The 24,183-nt window shown below is 37.5% G+C and overlaps 1 protein-coding gene across 5 annotated transcripts in view; it reads left to right on the top strand.

Annotated features, from left to right (window-relative positions):
• LOC150099809 (neuronal acetylcholine receptor subunit alpha-2-like) overlaps positions 1 to 24,183 on the top strand; it is a 285,794-nt gene that overhangs the window by 225,064 nt on the left and 36,547 nt on the right. For all 5 annotated transcript variants that reach the window (XM_090404521.1, XM_090404519.1, XM_090404518.1 and 2 more), the window contains one exon: positions 11,902 to 12,065. In XM_090404521.1, the coding sequence (XP_090260647.1) occupies positions 11,970 to 12,065 (96 nt within the window). In that variant the 5' untranslated portion in view covers positions 11,902 to 11,969. The remainder of the gene's footprint in view (positions 1 to 11,901; positions 12,066 to 24,183) is intronic.

Here is a 24,183-nt window from a genome sequence, read left to right as displayed (position 1 = left end):
GGGGGGAATATGCACTGTGATTATGATACGGAATAGGCGACACTTACGTTACTTATTTCAACAGTGTATTTCATGTACATATATTCCCATTCACGAAAGGTCATAAATATATAGCACGTATTAGTATCGTGAGGTAAGGGTTAGATAATCCAGAACTCAGTTCTAGAGACCTAACATAGGCTTTAAACCCAGGGTTTCTTTCAAGTCATTCTAGATACCCCTATAAGCAGGAAGGTGGTTCACTGTCCATCTTAAGGGCTGTGATTCAAAATCACAGCCTGTAGGATGAATTCAGTCAACCCTATAGACATTCAGTTTCCGTTTCCTGTCCATAAAACAACCAGGGTCTACTTATATTGGAACTGGAGTAAGTATACCATATATCGAAATTCAGGAAGTAGCCATCATCTTAAACCAAGATTAATACACTCTAAAAGCGGATATTCGGATCAGAACTATTAAGTTTGATTCCACGTTTCATTCCTCCAGAAATAACAGCACTTCAGAGACGAAGCATTTTTCGGAACATGGTGAAAACCTCCTGTCATTTATACTTTGAGTCCAGGGTGGGTAGTACCACCTATGGCTCCCTGCCGGTGCCCTTTGGTTGGAAAAATCTGAATTCGAATCTCATCTAGCACGCAAGAAATTTATAATAGTTTTTCAACTGACGATGAGTGAACCTGTCTCATAGGGGATGTTTGGATTTCTCTCCCGGAAACTTGGGTTTTTCATCCAGGAAAATACATTCAACTAGTTGATGCGGTATATTTGCCTCATACACTGAGTTGGCTTTGCATTAGGAACACCCGCTAGTCCACCTCTGTGTGCAGTCACCACTCGCAGACCTAGGAACAGATTCCACCAGGTTTCAAACATCCAGCATGTGTGACTCAACCCATGTCTACTGCAACAACTCCGTCACTTCACGCTCATTCCACGGAGAAGGACCAGCAGTTTTCACATCCCGTTTTAGCATATGCTCAACTAGCTTACAGTCAGGGGCGAGTTTGGGGGCCAAGACAATGTGGCGAATTCGTTGTCGTGTTCCTTCAACCACTCAGTAGTTATACTAGCCCGATGACAAGGCGCGTTGTCCTGTTGAAAGATGGCACTGTGGTTGGGATAGACCTGTAGATATGGATGGAGATGGTCGGTTAACAGGTCCCTGTAACGTTTACCATTCAGTGTTTGTGGGATGATAACCAACGGACCTAAGGCGTTTCAGGAAAAAGCTTCCCAGACCATAGCACCACCTCCACCAATATGTTGAACCCCAACTGTGCAACCAGGGAATAGGGCTTCATGCTGTTTATGCCAAATGTGAACCCAACCATCAGTCTGGGGGAAACGGGACTCATCGCCCCAAACGGCATTTTTCCATCTGTTTCAATGAGGCTCCATTGCCGACATTACTTGGCCCATGCGAAGCCTTGTTTGCGATACCTGGCCGTCATCATAGGTACTTTTGTTGGTCTCTGGCTATGGAACCCCAGGAGAAGCAAGGTACGGCGCATGCGTGTGGAAATGGGTCGAACTGCCCTGCTGTTGCACTGGTGGGCGAGCTGTGTGACTTGCACGTCGTTACTGAGGTACCAGTCATGACAGCCAACGCACACTTCTAGGATCAGCCACACGTGGCTGACCAATGTGAACCCTTCTTCTGCTGGATGTTCTGTTCATGTTAATCCAGTCCTGGTACACCCTTGATACAGTACGAGGGAGAAACCAACAAGTGAGGCTGTTTCCGAAATACTGGCATCTGTCCTATAGACCCCAACTATCTGCTTGCCGTCAAATTGGCTTACGTCGCCACGTTTCTCTATTACTGTCAAACGTTTACTGAGTACGTACAGAGGGTAGGTGTGCCCATTTATTGTAGCCGCACGTGATGTTCATATCACTTGGTACTTTGTTATCGCATCGAATATGTAAAGCAGGGGAGGGGGAGAGATGTGTTCCTAGTGCAAATCTAACTCAGTGTATGTTTTTTCATTTGATTGGGAATTGCTTCGGTTTCAATTCACGAAATGAAACCAAGCCTACAGCTCATCCTTTTAGGATAAATGTTTTGGTCGAATCAGCAGTATAACTGTACATATTTTTAAGCAGCTTGTCATCAGTTTCATAATCGTTTATAAGTTTTAAATTTTAGTTGTTAATGGTAGGGTTTGGAGCAAAATTATGCAGCTAAATCAACTCGAGACAGTTGATAAACGTAATGGGCTTACCGCACGTGATCAATCTCTGCCAGAATACATCTTGTATGGTAATTACATTCGTGATATGTTAGCAGTTTACTGCACAGTGCTAAGTGCTTTATTGGGCTTCGTGTTATGTAATCCCTGAAGATAGACATTCATGCGCTCTTTTTCGATCCAGTTCAGGCATCAAAACAAGCAATATTATTATTATCATGGTTGTTGTTAAATCTAAAAAATTAGGAAGGCAAGAAGGAAGGCCGTTCCAAAAAACAGATGTATACAGAATGAAAGAGGAGAATGAGTAGTTGGTTCAGTAAATTTGGAGCTGAACTGTAAAATGGTGTTGAGCACTTGTCGTGTTCTTGCAGTTTTAAAAAAAAAATTGAAGGAAGAGGATAGTTGCTAGTTCAGCAAAAGTTTTTCCATGCAAATACCTGCAGAACAGATGAGTAGACATAAGACAAAAACTGAACCTATATGAGTGACAGAGGGAATGGAGTGAGTCTGTGAGGAGGACTCATCAATCAGTCGGATTGCTCTCTTCTGAATGGCAGAAGAGAATTGCTTGGGTGCACCGGCGAAAATGCGTGAGTAATATTTCATGGTTGTGCGGATTTGAACGAACCGAGTGTGGAACTGAGTTTTTTGGTGACTTGCAAAACTATTGCTGGAAATTTGTTTGTGCCTGGAAAGGCTCAGATGTAAGTTAGCCCGTGAGGGGCGAGGGGAATGAGATTGCTTGATGTTTAGATATTTGGGTATTATCGAGATCTTTCTTGCCAGAAATTAGAAGAGTTTTAGAAGCGTTGAGGTTTACAAAGTTCTCCTCCCTCCACTGAAGTATAGCAAGGAGATTGGAATTTAGAGAATGGGTTGTAGTTAATTTTGAGGCTTCTAATAATTAAGCCCTACAAGGTTTATCCAGTGAAAAAGAGGAATAGAGTGTACTGCCATTAGCAAAGCTTGAATAAAATTTGAAGTCAGTGAGAGCAGATCCTGCATTGATCGAGAAATCTGAGGAGTGGAAACCATCTATCACGACACGTTGAAAGCAGTCAGAGAGGAAACTGGCGACCCTGTTGCAAAAGGTAGAAGTCAGACGTAGGATAGTAATTTACTGAGCATGCCTCTATGCCAAGCCATATCAAAGGGCTTGGAAATATCGAGAGCAACTAAGTGAGTTTCTCCAGTCTTTCCATGGCTTGAGTCTAAAGCAGGGACAGTGCAGACTAGAAGATCATCTGTGTATCAAGAGAATAGCGAAATCCATATTGCTAGTCACTGATTAGCTGATTTGCCTCAGGGTGGTAAAGGCTTTTGCTGTGATAACCTTTTCACATGGTTTGTGATAGAACTGAAGTGAGAACAACTGGACGTAGTTTATTGGCTGACTTTGATCATCCTTTTTGAAATGACTGAATGTAGGCTTGTTTTTTATATGCAACAGGGTAAAGTAGGAAAGATTGAAGAGGAGTAAAATAATACGGATGCTAGTTCTGGAGGACAAGTTTTTAGGAATGTGGTGAGATACCGTCAGGGCTAGATGCCTTATTTGAGTTCAGGATTCGTTTGATTTATTTCTCATGGAAGATTAGGGACGACATGGAGTGATTACATTGCAGGAATTGAAAGATAAGAGCGATGCTAGTAGGTCAGCTTTTAGTCTTTCGTTGGTGTTACTATAAGTATCATCTGGATGTGAGAGCGGTGAAAACACGGATAGACAAAAGTTTTGGCCAGTAGCCTTAAAGAGGGACCAGAATGCTCAATTTCCACTCGAACAGGGGGGGGGACAATTTGGGGGATTTAGATTTGGTCCTTTTAAAATTTGATTTTAATTGCTTATTTTATAATTATTTATTTATTTTTTTGAGTTGTCACGAGCTGCAATGTAAACTGAGTGTGATGTTGGGTTTTTTCTTGAACCACTGTTTCTATTATTCTGTCTGAGCAGGTGTTTCGATCAGGAGAACAGAAGCAGTCAGACCACAGAGAGGAGTAGAAGTTATGAAGGTCAACTCATATGGTAGCCTTGTAATGCTACACATAAGACTGAGAGTTGTTCCATGAAGAAGGAAACTCGGATGGGTTGTGGTCCGAGTTACCAAGAGGGGAGCTGGTATCGATAGTGTATTTGGAAAGATATCTTGTTAAGAAAAGGTCAGGGATGTTACGGATGATGACGAGGGTTGTCTCGTATTCTAGTCAGATAGATTGACAGATATGTGTTAAGTCGGTGCTGAGTGCATATACCCCGCAATCCTTGACTGCTTGACCAGTGGAACGTAAGAAGAGAAACTAGTTTGAGTAGTGGTAATTGAAATCTCTAAGAAAGAAGACCGTATTTTTTGGGTCTGTCAATTGCAGGAACTCGAGCTTAAGAGACAGATAGTCAATGAGATCAGAATGGTTATCAGAATTTAGTGAGCCATAGAGACAACAAATGAATGCGACATAGTTTGCTAAGGAAAATTTGAGCCAAAGAACATCATGCGGGGGGGGTGGAAATTTAAGTCCTTGCATTCTCTAACATGGGATGCCAGTTCTGATGAATGAAAAGTACTGCTCTTATGATGAAATACACTGGATGTTATGGTTTAAGTAGCTGAGGTTCTTTTAGGAATACAAACAGATCGAGAAGTCTCCGGATTCGTTATTATCAGGTTCAGTTCCATGTGGTATCTAGCGGTCGGCCTACGGAACCGTTTTACTACTGCATCCTCTAATGGAGAAGGATCAAGCTCACTACAGTGTGATTGGCATGTCCTCGACGTGTATTTCCCACACTGCGTATGAGAAGAGAAGTGGAAAGAAAAAAAAAAAAAATCCTGAGCTTTGCTCGAGAAAACAAAGCGACACCCACTTTAGGCCTCTACTGATCAGTGATGTTTCACCATACGATGAAAGGCGTCTATCACTTAGAGGAGCAGTTGGTATTTTCTTCAGCTAGAGAAGATCTTTACGGCGGCAATACTCGCCTAGAGCCCCGTCTGTGGAAAGCAGCTGTATCATGGAAGAGGTGGAGTTGACTTAACTGTGAGAGGCTGCATCGTATATTGCAAATCGGCAGCATTTAGTAGCCAGTAGTCTCACAATAAAATGCATCCAATATCTCTCATTTTTAAGTTAATTGATAGAGGTGGATTTAACATCTGCTGCATTCTTCTACTGAATTTCAGTTGAAGAATGCAGCTCATGATACCTGACGATCTTCCGTTCTTCCCCGACGCAACAGATTTCTAAAGCGTTTTTTCATTATTAACTAACTATCCTTTTGAAACCGGAACAACAGATTTGGATGGTCAATGCCTCTCCCCTCCCCCCCTTCCACTTTTTTTCTTCGCTGAATGCTTAATCTTGGAACTCTATTTTTTTTTTATTTATGATGAACTGAAATTGATGCAATATCAAGGCAATCCATGCGAATGTATGTATTTCCTTAACTTGGAATATACATAACATACGAGGGACATCCAGAAAGTAAGTTCCGATGGGCTGTCAGAGAAACAAAAATATACTTACGAAAAAAAAACTTTATTGTTTTTAAAGTTATTGGAAATTAAAGTAGACATCTTTCACTACTTTTCTACATAATTTCCGCCATTGTTCAGGCACTTATCATAACGGGGCACCAAGAGTTGTATACCTTCGTCGTAGAAGGTCGCCGCCTGTGACCTAAACCACGTATTGACTGCTACTTTGACCTCGTCGTCGTCTTGAAACCCCCGGCCACCAAAGAAAGATTTCAGATATTTGAACAGGTGAAAGTCGCTTGGCACGAGGTCAGGACTATATGGGGGCTGATGGAATTGTTCGCAGCCGAAGGTGGCGAGAAGTTGTTGTGTTACGCCGGTCGTGTGTGTGTGTGGGGGGGGGGGGGAGGCGTTAGTCCAAATCATCATCATCGTGCACACCTGTCCTTCCTTCATTAAAAAGTCTTACCCATCGATTTTACATGAGGCGGGCGATTCGATTTTCTTAGACATTATAAACACACACCAAGAAGCATACGCACTGCGAGAATGTCTGAAAATGGGACCAACGCCTTGCTAACGAATCAACAAACTCAGCACGCATGCGCACCATTGAGATCGCAGCGCTGCATTGAAAATATTTAAAAACGGAACTTACTGGACGTCTCTGATATATTTAACATCTTGTGTTAAATGATAATAATTAGTATTTATTATTCATTATTTTCTATAACAAGAACATATGATTATTTACTATAAGCTATTCTTTTTTATACGAGTATATGACCTATACTCGCATAAACAGGCATCAAAAAGCCAAATCATTAATGATTTGGCTTTTTGATGCTTGATCTTCAGAGAACTGAGAAATGCACGATGAAGCATTTGAAGCTTGATGCTTATTGGACGATGAAGATGGAGCAAAAGTTGAATAAATAATTAGACTTTACCTACTTATTTCCGCTGAACTTTTGTGGAAAATATAGTGGAATTATTAATATAATTAACGGCTATATTTTAGCCTGTTTTTGTTTAGGAGTGTCCCTTATATTTAATACATTGGCAAACATAACTCAAAAGGGGTATATATATATAATTTAGGACATTACGGGCGAGTGTAGAAGTCAATTATGGCAGAATAAAAAATGTTGAAAAATTATGTACATACCTTGATTTTGGTTTAAAGATGCCTTCTAAATCCAAGCGCTTGTGGAAGGGGGGGGGAAGAGAGGGAAAGAACATGGGGATGTACTTGGGACACGGGAAATAAGTTTGGGAACCCGGGTTACAATTAATAATATATATATATATATATATATATATATATATATATATATATATATATATATATATATATATATATATATATTATTTTGTTGTGGGGAGAGGGGGGGGGAAGGAAGGGGAAGGGTATCCTTATGTGGAAACTAGGGCAAGGGTTTACGGGGTGTGGACCGTTTCGGTCATCGTCTGACCATCGTCGGAACTTTGTGGGAATGACAGTAGGGCTATGTCAAGGCTGCAAGATGTATCTGCCAAATTTGGGCATTTGTTGTCGCTAAATGGCCGGAGGCGTGGCTTAATTTGTAAGTTTTGGAACGTCCAACATTCGGAAATTAGGTAGGACGTTGATAGAATTACCATCACATTTTATGGCAATAGTTTCGGATATTCTAAGCATCGTTTCGTTTTCTTGTTTGTCAATGATTATGGCTTTGTCAATTTGGGGAATGTGTTTTAGTTCAAGGGCATGAGCTGCAGTTTCAGTCTTCCCTGTATTCTGTGGTTTGTTTTTCTTTTTGATGTTGCGATGTTTTTTCGTGTTCAGATATTCTGGCATGGGAATATTGCAATCCATGAAGTGCTCTTGTAGTCTAGTCCATAACGACCTAATTGTAGAGCCCGTGTAGGTGACGTCACAGTCTTTTTGACAAGGAAATTTGTAGACTACGTTGTGGTGTTCGAATAATTCTTTATGAGTGAGAGATTTAGTAGGTTTTAGGAGAGTTCCTAATTTATGGTTTGTGGTGAATACTAGCTTATAGTTCGTGTTTTTGAAAATGTATTTGTAAGCCTTGTATGTGTTTTGGATGTATGGCAATTTGATGACCATGTGTGTCGCAAGTCTGCTTTTGTTGTATTATTGTTAAGACGGCATTTTGCCGTAAAGTTCGCGTAATTTATTAGATGCGTGGGGTAGTTTCGATTTTTGAAAACATGTGTTAAATACTTGAGTTCAGTGTTAAGAAAAATTGCTGTTGGTGGAGAATTTGTAAGCATTGATAAATTGTGATAGGATGACTGATTTTTTAACAGAATATGGGTGGTATGAATTGAAATGGAGGTAGTTTCCGACATGTGTGGGCTTGTGAAATATCTTCGTGGCAATTCTGTTATGGCTTCTGATTAATGTAAGATTTAAGAAATTGATGGATTTGTTCTGTTCTGTTTCCATGGTGAATTGTAGTCTGTTGCTAAAATCGTTGAGGGATGTTTGTAAGGCGGAGATGTGTGAGGGTTTGCCAATGCATAGAATATCGTCTATGTATCTGCCATAGAAGGTGATGCCGGGGGGGGGGAGGGAAGGGTGGAGTAGAAGTGATTCAATGTGCGCCAGGAATAACTCCGCTAATTGTCCACTGATGTTTTGGCCCATTGGGAAACCGAAAATTTGAACATATAAGGAGTTGTTGAATTTAAAGAAGTTGGCGGATATTGTGAGTTTAATCAAACTAATGATGTCATTTAGTGTTAATTTTGTGCGTGTGTCTAGGGTGTGGCCCTCGGAGAGTAGTGTGTGTACGATGTCTAAAGTTTTGGGAACATCCACGTTGGTGTATAATGAAGTTGCATCTAGTGAGGAGAGGATGTCATCCTGGGATGGAGTAGTGTTGCTTAATTTCCAGAATAGGTCATCTGTATTTTTGATCATACAGATAGACGTTGTTAGTAGTGGTTTGATGAGTTTGGCAACAAATTTGGATAAAGGAGCTGTGGTGGTGTTCTTGTAGGAGACTATGGGTCGTATCGGATAACCGTCTTTGTGGGTTTTGATGTTCCCGAACATATAGGGGGTGCGAGTAGTGCGGGGGGTTGTGTGTCTCATTGTGGTTTTATCTATTTTGTTTTGACTTTTTAAGGTGTGTAGGGTGCTGTTTATCTGTTTTATGAGGTCGGGGGTAGGATCATTGTGGATTATTTGGTAGGTGTGTTGGTCGTTTAAGACGGCCATTATTTTGTTGTGGTAATCCGTTTTATTGATGATGACAACGGTGTCACCTTTGTCAGCTTTTGTGATCATGATATCGGGGTTATTTTTTAAAGATAAAAGGGCACTTTGTAAGTTGGGAGTGATGTTGGGTTTTACTATTATTTTGCTATTAATAATGTTGTTTATCTTTTGGAATATTGTGTCTCTGTTTGGGTCATTTTCAAGTTTCGCTTGGATTTCGATGATGATGTCTTTTTTCGGTACGAATTTAGAGGATATCGCGAAGTTTAGACCATTGTTTAGGATGATGATCTCGTCCGGTGTGAGAACGTGGTGCGATAGGTTTTTGACTACGCAAACTAATTCCACTTAATAGTGGAATTAGTTTGCGTAGTGTCTGAACAGTGTAAACAACAAGAATTAATGAAATCTGTTTTTCTCACAGGACCGCTAATTAAGTTAAGATATAAGCTTTCTTGATGTTGCTATAGCAACATCAAAACGTTTAAAAAAAGTACTATGTTTGGTCTCTAGATTATTTAACCTTAGTTTTCTGTTTACTAAAGTTGTCCATCCACTTTCTACTGATATTGCTATACGTTTTTCAAGTTTTCGCAGGCAGAATCATCGCCATAAAATAAAATAAAAAATACTCCACCTACTTACAAGACTACGTTAGCGTTTGATTCTCAATTGTTTAAAATGGGAATACTATTAAGAAAGATGCTGTTGATAAATTTTTGTCATTAAACAATGGCTAGTAATGTATGTCCCAAAGTGTGGCATTCGATTTTTGAACCTTTGTACGGAGGTAAAGTCCAGTATGAGGCATAAGAAGCAACGATTGTAACTGCTGCTACTTATATTGAAATTTGATATTCGATAAGATTTTCTACTGGAGGAAGAGCGAAAAATCAAACCACTTTTTTTTAAAAAAAATCTCTTTCATCTTATAGCAGATTATGATGATAATCTATAATAACTATTTTGCTTTATTTATTGTAAATATTACTCTAATTCCATTGATTCAGAATGGCTGAATTTCTGATTGCATTATGAAGATAAAGACATTATATGCTAATATCATATCCACATAAATTAGAATATAACACTCTGTATCTAACGGAGATACCAGAAAATTAATTTCTCCTGGTAAATGACCTGAAACTAATTTCAAATAATTTAATACAGCTGATTGAGACGAACTTTCGAAGACGAACATATGGAAAATCTGCGTATTTCGTTTTCAGCAACAAAAAAACAAAAAAAAATTCGAAAAGTGGTAAGGGATTTAATTTGTCACACACACACACACACACACACACACACACACACACACAGCTTTGTTCATAATCTTATAATGTTTTACTGTTAGTGCTTTTAATATGAAATTGAAGGAATCCGAGAGAAAAAAAATATTTTTTTTGTTTGTTCATAGTGACTTGTTAAAAGATACTTAATATTCTTTTTACTATAATGAGAAACTTCGGATTGAAACAATGCATTGTTATGCCTATTAAAGTACCAAGAAATAGCGTTAGTTGTCTGAGTAATATACTTATTTAAAACAAAGGCAAATTTCGAACTAAAACTGCCCATCTATGTGTATGATTCGATTAGGACATTTCCCTAATCTTTTCTAGGACTTTATTAATACATTATGCATTTAATGCCCAACACATTATCACTCTAGTAACACCGTATAACTCACCAATCTACAATGAATGCTTTAGTCATAAAGTGAAAAATGTATGGAAAAAATCAGGATAATATAAAGAAAGAATAAAACTAAGTGAATTATAGATGAATTAATCATATAAATGAAGAGAAAACACACAAAAAAAACTACATATCCTAGTATTTTAGACTACAAAAATTATTATGAAAAATGAATGAATCCTAAGACCAGAATTCTTTTATCTGTTACGACACAGGTAGTGTCACTTTTATTGATACCATCAAAATGTGGAAAAACGAGAATATAAAATAATGGACTTCTACTACAAACAAATTTAGTATACTCGTTGGTAGGATAATGTTTACTGAAAATGCTAATGAAATAGAAGAAAAAAATACCATTATGTATGATTTAGATAATAATAAGAGCTCCAGGAATTGATGGCTTGATAAAATTGTAACGATTATTAATAATTACTATCTTAAACTTCTGACAAAATAGTAAATATGTCTTTAGAAAATGAAATAAAATATTCTAAAAAATAAAAATATGATAATTTAAATTTAGCTGTTGTTACTAAAATGTTGTTTGAATAAAGAAACAGTGTTAGTTGGGAACTATAGGCCCTTTATAGAGTGATTGAAAAAAATAATAAAAAACAGGAAAATAAATAAATGATATTTACATAATTTTTTTTAAAGAATTACTGCTTTTGGTTTTAAATTCTTTAACAAAAATGAGATATAGCTTCTACATATTCTAGTATTTGAAACAAATTTTATTAAGGAAAGTTCTGTGCACCTACCTTATATTATTTGTATACCCAATATTTAAAGTTGGGGAAGTGACTACAAAACAAATCTATACAACTTAATTACTGTCCTTTAATATCTAAAAATAATAATGAATGTCGCAATTTTTTTGAGCATACCATTACTTCCACGCCGACTACGGTTACAGCTAAGACATATATACCTATAATTCAAACAGACGTTTTGCATACTCAGATCTTAAAGTATATAACGGCCTTGATTAAAAAATTATATTAAAATGTAAAAGTAATCTCTCATACTTAAGGTTATGCGTAGGAAATATTTCCAAATAATGAGTACGTAAAAACTACATTATAGCTACATTTACTCAGTTCATATCTGATAGTAACGAAAGATCTTAATTAGAAGCGCTAATACTGATTATCAAACTGAATATTGGTTTCAAATAGAAATTCAAATGGCTTTAATTTCATGTTGATTGACTGTGCTGTTTATTGTTTATAAACACTGCATTGTGTTGTTATATTTTTCTACATTACTGTATCTTGAATATCATCGACAGGTGTGATCAGTGAAGACGACCTCTCCGACATCCAGTACAGTCACGAGAAGCTTCTGGTAGATAAGCTAATGAGAGGATACGATTCTGACGTGAGGCCCGTCCGAAATGCTTCCGACGCTATAGTGATACGATTGAGCTTTACCTTAACTCAAATTTTTGATCTAGTAAGTGTGGTCTGTTCTCCGTATTGTTTTAATTATGGTTAGTTGTACTGCATGGTCAGTACAATTGACCATAAAGTTTAGATATTTTGCGAGCAACAAAAAATGTAAGCAACAGAATGCTATATCGCTTTCTTGTCATTTGGTAATTTGGTAAAAATATATCGCAAATGTTGCTTCTTCAGCAGAAATTAGGTTTTCCCTTTCGCTTTACTTTAGCTCTGAGCAACTATTAATTGCATACAAATCGCATTTCCGTACAGTCATTGAATAATGTTCCCACATCTGAGGTATTTGTCCTTGAGAGTTCTCTAAAATCCTCGACTCTGTAAGATCAGTTAAATATATCCAAATTCTCTTCTAAATCTGTTAAGAGATATAGAGTACTAGTCACTATCTCTTCAAAATTCAACGCCAAACTCAGAACCAATTTATTTTCCTCTTCGATGCCCTCCTGCTATCTTTTGGAACAGTCTCCCTTCTTGTGTATTCCCAGAAAAAGAGAACAGTCTGCAGGTCATTAAATACAACACTAACAAGCTTCTTCTTTCTCTTCAGCTTTCAGAATTGCATACCATGTTTGCAAAACATTCCGTGTGTAATTACCACAAAAAAAAAGAGAAAGCAAACGACCATGTTATAATTTGCTTGAAGAATCTGCTATAATAAAAAAAAGCGTATTATAGCGCTACGCAGCCTTCTTTTGCAAGAATGGAACGCCTAGCGGCGAGAATTTCAACTGTTACTATCGAAAACCAACATGCAATTTCATGGGGATATGTTTTTATGTGTGCATATATTTCGAGCCAATGCGTATTTAATCAATGCTCTTAGCCTGAAAAGAGTAGAATATTTCTTCTTTGCTTGAATTATTTGTACTTGAAATGAGCCAGCGATTGAGCTAAGGACTTGAAATTCTGATGAATGACTATGTATCTGTACTATTCTTTGTAGATATCTTAAAAAAAGTGCTATCCTTTTAGCATTTAAGGTGTAATAACCACAGACCATTTTGATTAGACAAAAAAGTAAAGTTTAACGAGAGACAGGTATTAATTCAAAGAAATTTGCTGCATCATCAATTAGTTTTTCACTTCAGAAAAAGTGAAGAATTACATAAATATAAAGTGCAAAAATAAGAATAATAATATTATTATATATAGGTAACAAATACATAGATGAGAATAAATTCTATAATTCAATAGCGAATACGTTGCCAATTTTGTTTTCATTGATTATTGCAAGTTTTTTTTTTACAAAAATTAAAACAAAACCCGAAAACGTTTTTCTATAAACTTAAAAAAAAACTTCATTCATAGATCGTATTATTTAAAAAGTACTTTCTTTGTTGTCTTATTTCTTTGTATATTACAACATTAAAATAATAAAAAACGGCATTTTAAGGATAACTTTCATTATACAACGTTTTGAAATTTCGGATCCATAGATGGGATGTTTCATACTCACTTGGTGGAGTTATAGTGGAAGAAGTGAAAAAAGCAAAGGGATCTTGGGGAGATTGTAGATAGAAATTTGAAGTTCACAGGATATATTCTCTGAGATATTTTCACAGCGTTTGCTGTGAAGATATCTCAGAGAATTTCTTCAATATTAAGATGAACATTGACTATTAGAAATAAAAGGATGGTGATCTCATTGTATAAAACTTTAATCAGACCACAATTTGGGTTGAGATCTAGTTATCTGGATGAAGTAACTTTGGAGAGGGCGCAAAAGCGGATAACAAGAATGATATCAATACTGTAGAATGTTGATTATGAGGTTGATTATGAGGATATACTATTCACCAAACTCTGCAGTCTGCAGAGTTTGGTGAATGGAAGACGCAGGTTGAGGATATGGTCGAGACACTTAAGCTGTTGAAGGATTATTAACAGATTAATACTAGGAAACTTTTTCATATAGTTAAAACAGAGGAAGGAACAAGAACAAGGGACCATCCCTGAACGTTGCAAAAGGAAGTAGTGAGTAAAAGAGTTCAAGTGAGTTCAAGAGTGGTTGGAGCATGGAATGCATTGCTTGAGAGGGTGGTAGACGTACAAACGGTGGATAAGCGTAAGGAGTGGTATGATAGTCTTTGTGTGGACTAACATTGACCACTCACGATGAAGCTTGTGATTCCATCAAGAAAAAACAATAATGACTTCAGAATGTCGGCCTCACAAGAACAAGACGGTAGGCCTGATATGATGCAACATTGAAATTCCAAATCATATAAATATAGCAACAATGTCTGTATTTCCCTCCCCCGCCGACAGACTTCCTCTAAAGCTACAATTTTAGCGTTGAAAATTGTAGCTTTAGAAAAGCTTCCTTATTGAGGGGGTGGCGTATATAGCATTTCCGCTCTCCAGCCAGTAGGCTGTGAGTTCGAATCCCACCGAGGGCATAAGGGTGGTTGTAAATGTCTTTTAGTGATAGGTGAATTTCCTTTCTTGGTGGAAGAATAGCAGCTTGATTACTGGAGGCCTGAGGTTGCTTGAAAGGTTCTCTGTTTTGTCTCTAGTGTAGGGTTTCCGTATTATATAACGTTTACTCTGCCCACAGTATACTAATGAACAATAGGTTTGCGTCCTTCATGAGTGAAGGTCAAAAAGGAAAAGGTATACAGTATATAGGTTTAGTTTTGTTATGTAACTATGATAAAATACAATTTGTTGAGTGAGGCGATAGCTACAGTCCATCACTGCTTTCAAGCACAATTTGCATGATAAGACATGTAGTCGATCTTACTTGTATTTTTGTGTTGTAGAAGGTTACACATAATATGACACATCATTTTCACAAGTTCTGGATATTGGCTTATTCTAGTGACTGTTGTATTTATTTATCGTAGCTCTCAATGAGGCATCCTGCTGTTTTCAGACCATTCACAATTTAACCAATTCGTTTCTCATCTCTGCATCTCTTTATAAACCCACTTTTATGTTAGTAGGGTGGATAAAATAAAATACATAAAGTGCTATTTGCACTTTATGTTTTGAGAATAAAACGAAAATGTTGAAAATAAAACGACTTGCATGCAACTTGAATATCTATGAAATAGAGTAGAAAACAAACATCTTAATTATAATAAATCCAATTTGAATAATCTTCAACTCATTCAGGCGATAAGAATTCACATGTTTGTTGAGTAAGCGGAATTATTCATCCGTTATTCGGAAGAATTATATCATAAAATAATGAAACTATCACGTCAGTCTAATTCGTATATTCGCATTTCCAGTTAAAAAAATCAGATGAATCCAGTGATTCGTAATCCATTACCTTGCTAATGGTTCTGTCTGGTTGAAGTAGTTCTCCATTAAGCTAACAGAAATAAGAATATTTATCTTACTTAAGAATATTTACTGCAACTACGTATTGGATATTTTCTCCTGAACTCTTCTAAGCTGCTAATGTACTTGCACCTAACAAGCAACAAAAATGTCTTCCTCGGACTGTTTGTGTAACTGTCTACGTATTTGCCATTAAAGAAGACATATTTCTTCTTAAATGACATTGCTGCAGTACTTCGATTACAGCAATGCATTAATGAAAACAAGTTGGTTGCATAATAAAAATCAATGTTCATTCAAACATTGCAAGGACATTCTAAGGATTTTGGTTCGAGGACATTGGAAACAGCTTCGTCAGAAGCATTTCGAATAACAAAGGTCCTATGCATAGACAGAATTTGAAATTTCCACCTTTCAAGATTTTTTCCATTATTATTTGCTTCTTCAAACACAGTCAAAAATATTATCGTGTCCGTTTGAATTCTAAGCTGCAAGCACGCATTCTAGCAAGTTTTTATAACTCGCTCAAGAAGTTGAATAATTCTTTAGTGATCCTATCCCATCTTCCTTTCGTGTTAGACTGAATGACCTATCTCGGCCAAGTAATTTGGTACCTGTCACAGCTCGAATTCTATAAATACCTCAGAATTCTTGAGGCACACGACATTTTGAGTTCAGAAGTCAAAAGAAAAACAGAGTCTGAATATCTGAAAAGAGTTAGAAAAGTTCTAAAGCCCTGGACTAAAGCCGATTTGGATGTACTTCATCGTAAGACACAAAAATAAATAACAGTGAATGTAGTAGTTTCAAAAAAAGCAGTACAAGGAGAAATAAATGGCAAAAAGATCAGGTTTGGAAAAATAAAGCACTCCATGGTTAATATTTGAAAGATATTGAAGGGAAAGTTGACAGTCGCTTAACTTGGAAATGGCTTCACAAGGGCAACATCAAATAAGAGCCAAGTAATTTGTAATAACCTGTCACAGCTCGAATTCTATAAATACCTCAGAATTCTTGAGGCACACGACATTTTGAGTTCAGAAGTCAAAAGAAAAACAGAGTCTGAATATCTGAAAAGAGTTAGAAAAGTTCTAAAGCCCTGGACTAAAGCCGATTTGGATGTACTTCATCGTAAGACACAAAAATAAATAACAGTGAATGTAGTAGTTTCAAAAAAAGCAGTACAAGGAGAAATAAATGGCAAAAAGATCAGGTTTGGAAAAATAAAGCACTCCATGGTTAATATTTGAAAGATATTGAAGGGAAAGTTGACAGTCGCTTAACTTGGAAATGGCTTCACAAGGGCAACATCAAATAAGAGACAGAAGGTCTGCTCAAGAAAAAGCAGTAGAAAGGAATGCAATAAATGCGAAGATCGAAAATATCTTTGACGATAGCAAATGCTGACTGTGCAGAGATAAAGAAGGACAATAGACCATGTAATAAATTCTCGGAGCAAGGTTGCTTATATAGACTGCAAACAACTTCGTATACTGGGGCTCGTTTAGGAAATATGGTTTTCCAACTTGAAAAACCCTTTGGGAACGCAGTTGAAAAACGTCATTGAAAATGCAAATGCAAAGATATTATTGCACTTTAAAATTCAGACAGATGGACATCTGGAAGATAATATGCCAGACATCACTGTAGTTGAAGAACAATGTATGTGGTTTATTGATGCGGCATTACCAGGGGAATAGTAGAGTAGAAGAAAAACTGTAGGAAAAACTGATTAATTATGAGGATATGAAGATTGAAAATCATGACTTGGGAACAAACAAACAATAATAGTTCTTTTGGGGACGTCTCACGTTCTGCAATAATATCTAGTCGATTCCTAGGTCTTTGGATAAGGCCCAAATTGGACTTATTTGACAGTCAAAGATATCATTATGCTCTTTCATGTTGCTTGTTACTATTTGACTATGAACTGTTATTTGATGATAGAAATAATAATAAAATATGACGAGGTTGCAAAATGTTCTGGAAATCATTTAAAACCTTTGAAATGGAGAAACGTGTTCTTATAAAAGGCATCAAACACGATAAAGGTAATATAAAAAGTGAGGATAAGGGTATCCTGAATGTCTTGAGTAGCTGCCTTGAAAGATTATTAAATGATACAAACAGTGATATGACCGTTAAATTTAAGCAACATTTAAATTTCTTTTTTTCTCTGAAACAGAAAACGTCATAATACTTCATTTCATGAGAAATGGTTAATATTTTATAAAGAATGTAAGATTACTTTTTTATTTTTAGTAAAAAATAGTTAACTGCATTAATATAAATATCTTACATAAAAACTTCTTTTTATAGAATCTTTGGAAGAAAAAATTTATACAGAATAAATTGTTTTCTTATTCAAACCTAACATTCACATCCACGAGACATTTCTCACTGATGCATTTATTTAATTTTTTCATAATGAATTTTTTGTGCAAAATATTTACGATGAAGCTCTGCATAAGTTAAACACTCTAGATTTGGTGTTTATCTTCATGCTGCCCAAGAAAATTTCTTTGCATCGGCATTTAGATTACTTGCCTTACTTATGTACGCTAGTTACCATGCACCTCCTAAATCTGAATTAAGATGCATCAGTAACCTCAGAGTATTTTGTCGATAATTTACATCAGGCATCTCGTACAGATGTTCCATGTAAAATTGAATGTCGTGAAATTTGATAGTACTAATTAACATGCTTAACAATATATTTAAAACTAAGTTGCATCAGAGAAAAATTGTTATTCTTCTATCCTTGTTTATTTAAGCTACTTTTTTTTTTTTGCTTTCATCGCTGGAGTAATGTGTTGGATTATAAATAAAATATTGTAAATTCATTGCAAACGTTAGGATTATAACTTTCTGTTTTGCCATAAGGAACAGCTTGCTTGCAGTATACAATAAAAAGTCTCAGTAATGCTGACACTCCTTTTTTTTTCAGCGCTTGATCCACGCGCTGTTTTTTTTTTTTTTTTTTTCTTGGAAAGTTGAGTATTTCGTCCCTCAAAACAGCAAAAAAGAGTCCTCTACCAACAGATCTTCAGGCATAAATACTTGTCCTTAGGGGATACAGCAGAGGAGTTGCATTAATTCGCTATGATCCCTCATAAGGGAACTCTACCCGTTCTATTGGACGAGGAGGGGGGGATGAAGAAGAAGAAAACTACATGACATCTCTAAACAGCCAATTAAGATTTTCAGAATTATTAATTTTCAGTTTTATTGCAGCATAGAAATTTTTTATGTGATTTCCACCCAGGTACCTTCAGATCACCACTACCATGTCTCGGCTAAGGATTTTTTTATAATTTTTAAATTACCGTATTTTTCGCCTTATAAGACTATATTGGACGCATCACATTTTTCATGTAGAATTTTTGGAAATAAAATATTCTTCGCGGTATAAGATGCACGAATTATGTATCAAATTTTTCATGTAAATATTATTTTTTTATTTTTAATTTTAATACACCTATTATCCGATTATTAGATAAAAACAATTATTCTTAAAATCATTAAAAGTATATCATTATATACATAGTTATATAAACAAAATAATTTTTATAAATTTCGTTAATCTTCTTTTCAAATCTTTATTCATCTTTACTCTCAAAATTTTCTGAACTTGATTCTTCATCAGAAACCGAGTCATCGCTGTCTTGAAATAATAAGTCGTCCTCCGTACCATCAAGAGAATTATTAATGCCACACTTTTTGAAAAGATTTTATAATAATTTCGGGTTTCACTTCATTCCATGAACTCTATCCATTCGCACACCTGTGAAATTGTGGCCTTCTTTCTCCTACCTGTAGAGGTTTCTTCAAAATTTGGAGATTGATCCATTTTTTCCCTCATAAATCCTTTTTATTGCAGCACAGAAACGTTTTATGTGATTTCCACCCACATTCAGATTCACTATCATGCGTGTGCTGAGGATTTTTTATTTATTTATTGTTTATTGACATATCTAAAGCGCAGAAGTGAGTCCTACTAAGATTACAGTTATTTTCTGTTCATTTTGCGAAGTTCGTTCTTCGGTTTTATGGCATCTGAATGATTACATACTAACAAAGAAGACTTCCGACGTAAACTGCCAGGACGTCTGTACCTTTTTGACAACTCGTATAGCAAAGTACATAAGTTCTTTTCGCTATAACGTCAGAATTACTTGATCTACCTGCTCACTGATAAGACCTCAATAAAGGTTGAAACCGCTTTGGGTAGTTTATATTATATTTATATTATAGTTTATATTATGGGTAATACTAAGAATAGTGATCAGAACTTTACCCACCTTTGCAACGAGTTGCCCAAGTGTTGAATTACGTGCTTTAGCTTGCGCTACAATCCGCCGAAACTTTTATAGTTTACTATATTCAGCATGAAACTCTTTGATTCCGATCTTTGAGTTTCTTATTCGGCTTTGAAATAATGTGGGATTTAATATCCCCTTAATTTAAATAATGTTACATCGCCGAAGTGAAGCCTATTGGCTCTTTTCTTTAAGTAAAAAAATAAAATACTCCTTCTTTATCCATAGCTTTATCCCTTCCTCATCCATCATTTTGGATGAATATGAATGAATGTAAACTCCTTTTGGGAAGTATTTCTTTGGGCATTGTTTTTCAGTTAAAAATTAAAAAATAGGTGGCACTTTTGTTCCATCCGCACAGCACGACAAAACAACAGCATATTAGTTTTTTCGTGACGAGAAGTCAACAGTCTTGTTCGAGGGCACATCAAAAATCAGAGGCACTTCATCCACTTAGCTATCTTTGAGAGTTAAAAATTGTCTTGTTTTTTTAGCATTATGATGAATCTGTGAAACTCAATTTTATTTTCGAATTCGACTAGCATTTGTTTGTGATATTTTCGCTTTTAAACGCATGCATAAATCAGTTCTCTTCATAAATCTAAAGCACCGTAATGGCGATCCTGTAAAATCGATGATACTTCTTTCTGTTGCCAATAATTTTTCTCGTTGAATAATAATTTTTGTAGATACGCAGCAACCCGATCTTCTTCGATCCATTATCCAAGTTTTTAATTCATTTTCAATTTCTGGCCATTTTGCCAGTTTCTGCGGAGATTGCCTTTTTTTTTTTTTTGTATTTAGAATTTGCTTCTATTAAATGCTGCTCTTGCTTCCTCCAAGTTCGTGCCGTTTTTTTTTTTTTTTGTTTGTTTCTGTAGGCGGAAACCCAAAGTGCAGCTCTGCTGCCTTATTGTCATTCTTTTTTGCGTACTCAATCACACTAAGCTTAAACGCAGTCGTATAGCTATGTCTGTGCTTCGTAGAATCCATAGGCTATAAAAAAATGTAAATATAATAATGTATTGATTACTAGTCAAAGAGAAAATGATATAAGGGCTAGGGCGTACCCCTTAAGCGACGCGCAGCCACATCGCCCTACAGCTGCGAGAAGTGGACGAGGGCAACCGCATCAAGGGCGGGTGCGGTTAAAGAAGCGAGCCCAGCAGGTGGAGAGGATGTTGCGAGTGGGAACACTGAATGTTGGAAGCATGACTGGAAGGGAAAAAAAGGTGGCAGACATGATGAGGAAGAGGAAGTTGGACATTTTATGTGTGCAGGAGACAAGGTGGAAGGGGGGAAAGGCAAAGGAACTGGGAGTTGGATGTAAATTGTTCTCCTCTGGAGCGAATAACGAGGGAAGAAATGGTGTAGGAATTGTGATGTGTGGCAGAATGAAGGGCGAAGTACTGGAAGTGGGTAGAAGGAACGACAGGATCATGCGAATGAAATTGAGTCTCGGAGAAGAGCGGGTGGTCGTATTATGTGTATATGCCCCGCAAGTTGGATGTACAGCAGAGGAGAAAGATGAGTTCTGGAACGTGTTAGATGAAGAAATGAGGTAACTGGAAGAAAACGAGATGGTGATTGTCTGAGGAGACTTGAACGGACACATAGGGAGACAGAATAGAGACTGTGAAAGGGTGCATGGTGGCCACGGAGTGGGAATGATGAACCAGAAAGGAGAGAGGGTTGTGGACTTTGCAGTAGCGTTTGATCTGGCAATTGTGAACTCGTTTTTCTACAAGAGTGAAGAACATTTGATAACATTTAGGAGTGGTAACAACATTTCACAAATTGACTACATTTTGACCAGAAGAAAACATCTTAAGGTTGTGACGAATTGTAAAGTAATTCCAACAGATCAAGTGGCACAGCAACACCGACTGCTGTGCGCAGACTTTAAAATAAGATCGAAGATAAGAACCTCTGGAAGCCATGGGATGAAGACAATTAAGTGGTTTGGCTTAAAAGAAGAGAGTGTGAGGAATCGTTTTAGGGAGAGGGTGTTAGAGAGGATTTCGGATGGACTAGAAAGTGTACAGGATTGGTGGAAACATAATTCAAAAGTAATCCTGAGCTGTGCAATCGAGGTGCTTGGTGAGACATCTGGTAAGATTAGAGAGCAGAAGGAGGGTTGGTGGTGGAATAATAATGTACAAGTGGCAGTGACAGCTAAGGGGAAGGCAAAGCAGAAGTGAGATGAGTCAAGAATGGGATAGGACAGAGTGGTGTACAGAGAGAGAAAGCAAGAGGCCAAGAGAGTTGTGGCACAGGCGAAGGCCATAGCATATCAAGATCTGTATGATCAATTAGAAACAAAGGAAGGACAGAGAAAAATTTACCAACTAGCGAAATGTAGAAATAAAGCAGCAAAGGACATCTTACATGTGAGGCAGATCAAAGACGCTGAAGGAAGAGTATTATGGAGGGATGTGGAAATAAGAAACAAATGGAGAATATACTTTGAGGGACTTTTGAATGAGGAAAATACAAGGACTCACAGAGAAGATGGGCAGCCTTCTGAGGGGATGGTGCAGAACATCAGTAGAGTGGAAGTGACGGAGGCCATGAAGAGGATGAGGAACGGAAAATCGGTGGGCCCCGACAGGATTCCAGTGGAGGCATGGAAGTCACTGGGGGAAGAGGGAATTGACCTGCTGTGGGACCTGTTCATGAAAGTTTGCCAACACAGTACTGTAAAAATTACAGAGGAATAAAGTTGATGTCACACACAATGAAAATCCTAGAAAGGGTTCTTGATGGAAGATTGAGGAAGGAGGTGGAGATTGTAAAGGAACAATTTGGCTGCATGCCTGGTAGATCAACAACAGATGCTATCTTTGGATTAGTTACGGCAGATGATGGAAAAGTTTCGAGAGAAACAACGGGAGCTACATCTGGCATTTATTGATCTGGAGAAAGCATACGATAGAGTGCCAAGGCAAGAAGTCTGGAGGTGTCTGAGGGAGAAGAAGGTTCCAGAGAAATATGTCAGGTTGGTGCGGGAGATGTACAGAAATGTGAAGACAAGTGTTCGGACCTGTCTCGGACAGACAGAAAATTTTCAAGTAACAGTTGGCTTGCATCAAGGGTCAGCATTAAGTCCGTTTCTGTTTATTATTGTGATGGAGGTGGTGACGGAGGAAGTGAGAGAAGATGCGCCTTGGACAATGTTGTATGCAGATGACATCTTGCTGTGTGCAGATTCAAGAGAAGAAGCGGGAACTAAACTGGAAAGATGGAGAAAAGTACTGGAAGAGAGAGGTATGAGACTGAGCAGAAGTAACACAGAGTATATGTGTTGCACAGTGGGCGGCGGCCAGGAGACAGATCTGGAGCTGGAAGAAAATGTCATCAGAAAGGTGAGGGACTTTAGATACTTAGGTTCAACAGTGGAAGAAGATGGAGGAGCAGAGAAGGAAGTGGGATGCAGGATACAAGCGGTTTGGAGGAACTGGAGGGAGATGGCTGGAGTGTTATTCGATAAGAGGGTGCCGATCAATCTGAAAGGCAAAATCTACAGGACAGTAGTGAGGCCAGTTATGACGTATGCTATAGAAACTGTGGCCCTGAGGAAAAATAACATCAGCAGGATAGAAGTAGCAGAGATGAGAATGCTTAGGTGGATGTGCGGTGTGACCAGAAAGGATCGTCTGAGACTATGTGAGGGGGAACAGTGAAAGTTACGAACTTAGGAGCGAAGATACAGGAGGCAAAGTTGAGATGATTTGGTCATGTGATGAGGAGGGAGGACAAATATGTGGGAAGAAGGGTCATGCAGATGGATGTGCAGTGGGAGGAGGAAGCGCGGGCGGCCAAAGAAGAGATGGAGGGAGATGGTGGAGGAGGACTTGAGGATGAAGAACTTGGATGTGGTGACAGCCCAAGACAGGAGGATGTGGAGGAGACTCATCATTAACAGTGACCCCACTTAACTGGGAGAAGCTGCAGAAGAAGAAGAAGAAGATTGATTACTAGTTTACATCGTGACCGCTAAACCGTGCAACTATTCAAACTGATCACGCATTACCGACAAGCGATGACACACCGTAACTACCCATATATACAGGGTGTTCGGGATAAATTTGACAGTTTCGTAAGGAAAAAGAAAATCTTCTTTGTATCTATTAAATTTAATGAATTGACAAAAAAACATTACAGGCAGAGTTAATTACAATACTATCAACAAGATTTACTCAAAATAACCACCATTAGCATCGATCACAGCTTCAATTCTGCTTCGGAACCTCGAACAAGCTGATGCTACAGTCTCCCTGGGAAGGGCCGCAAAAACTGTTTTAATTTTATCCATTAACTGGGCTTTTGTATTACTGGAAGTGCGATTGGTGTCTTTTTCAACTGCGCCCCATACAAAATAATCCATGGGGTTAAGGTCTGGGGAGTTTGGAGGCCAAACATTTGGACTGGTGAAGTCGTAGAAATTTTCAGACAACCATTTTTGACTTTTCCCAGAGGTGTGGCAAGGGGCCGAATCCTGCT

Source organism: Typopeltis vanoorti, chromosome 14 (genome assembly GCF_054136105.1).
Source record: "Typopeltis vanoorti isolate ZY-2024b chromosome 14, IOZ_Tvanoo_1.0, whole genome shotgun sequence".
Taxonomy (NCBI): Eukaryota; Metazoa; Arthropoda; class Arachnida; order Uropygi; family Thelyphonidae; genus Typopeltis; species Typopeltis vanoorti.
This window is presented reverse-complemented; position numbering and strand designations above follow the sequence as displayed.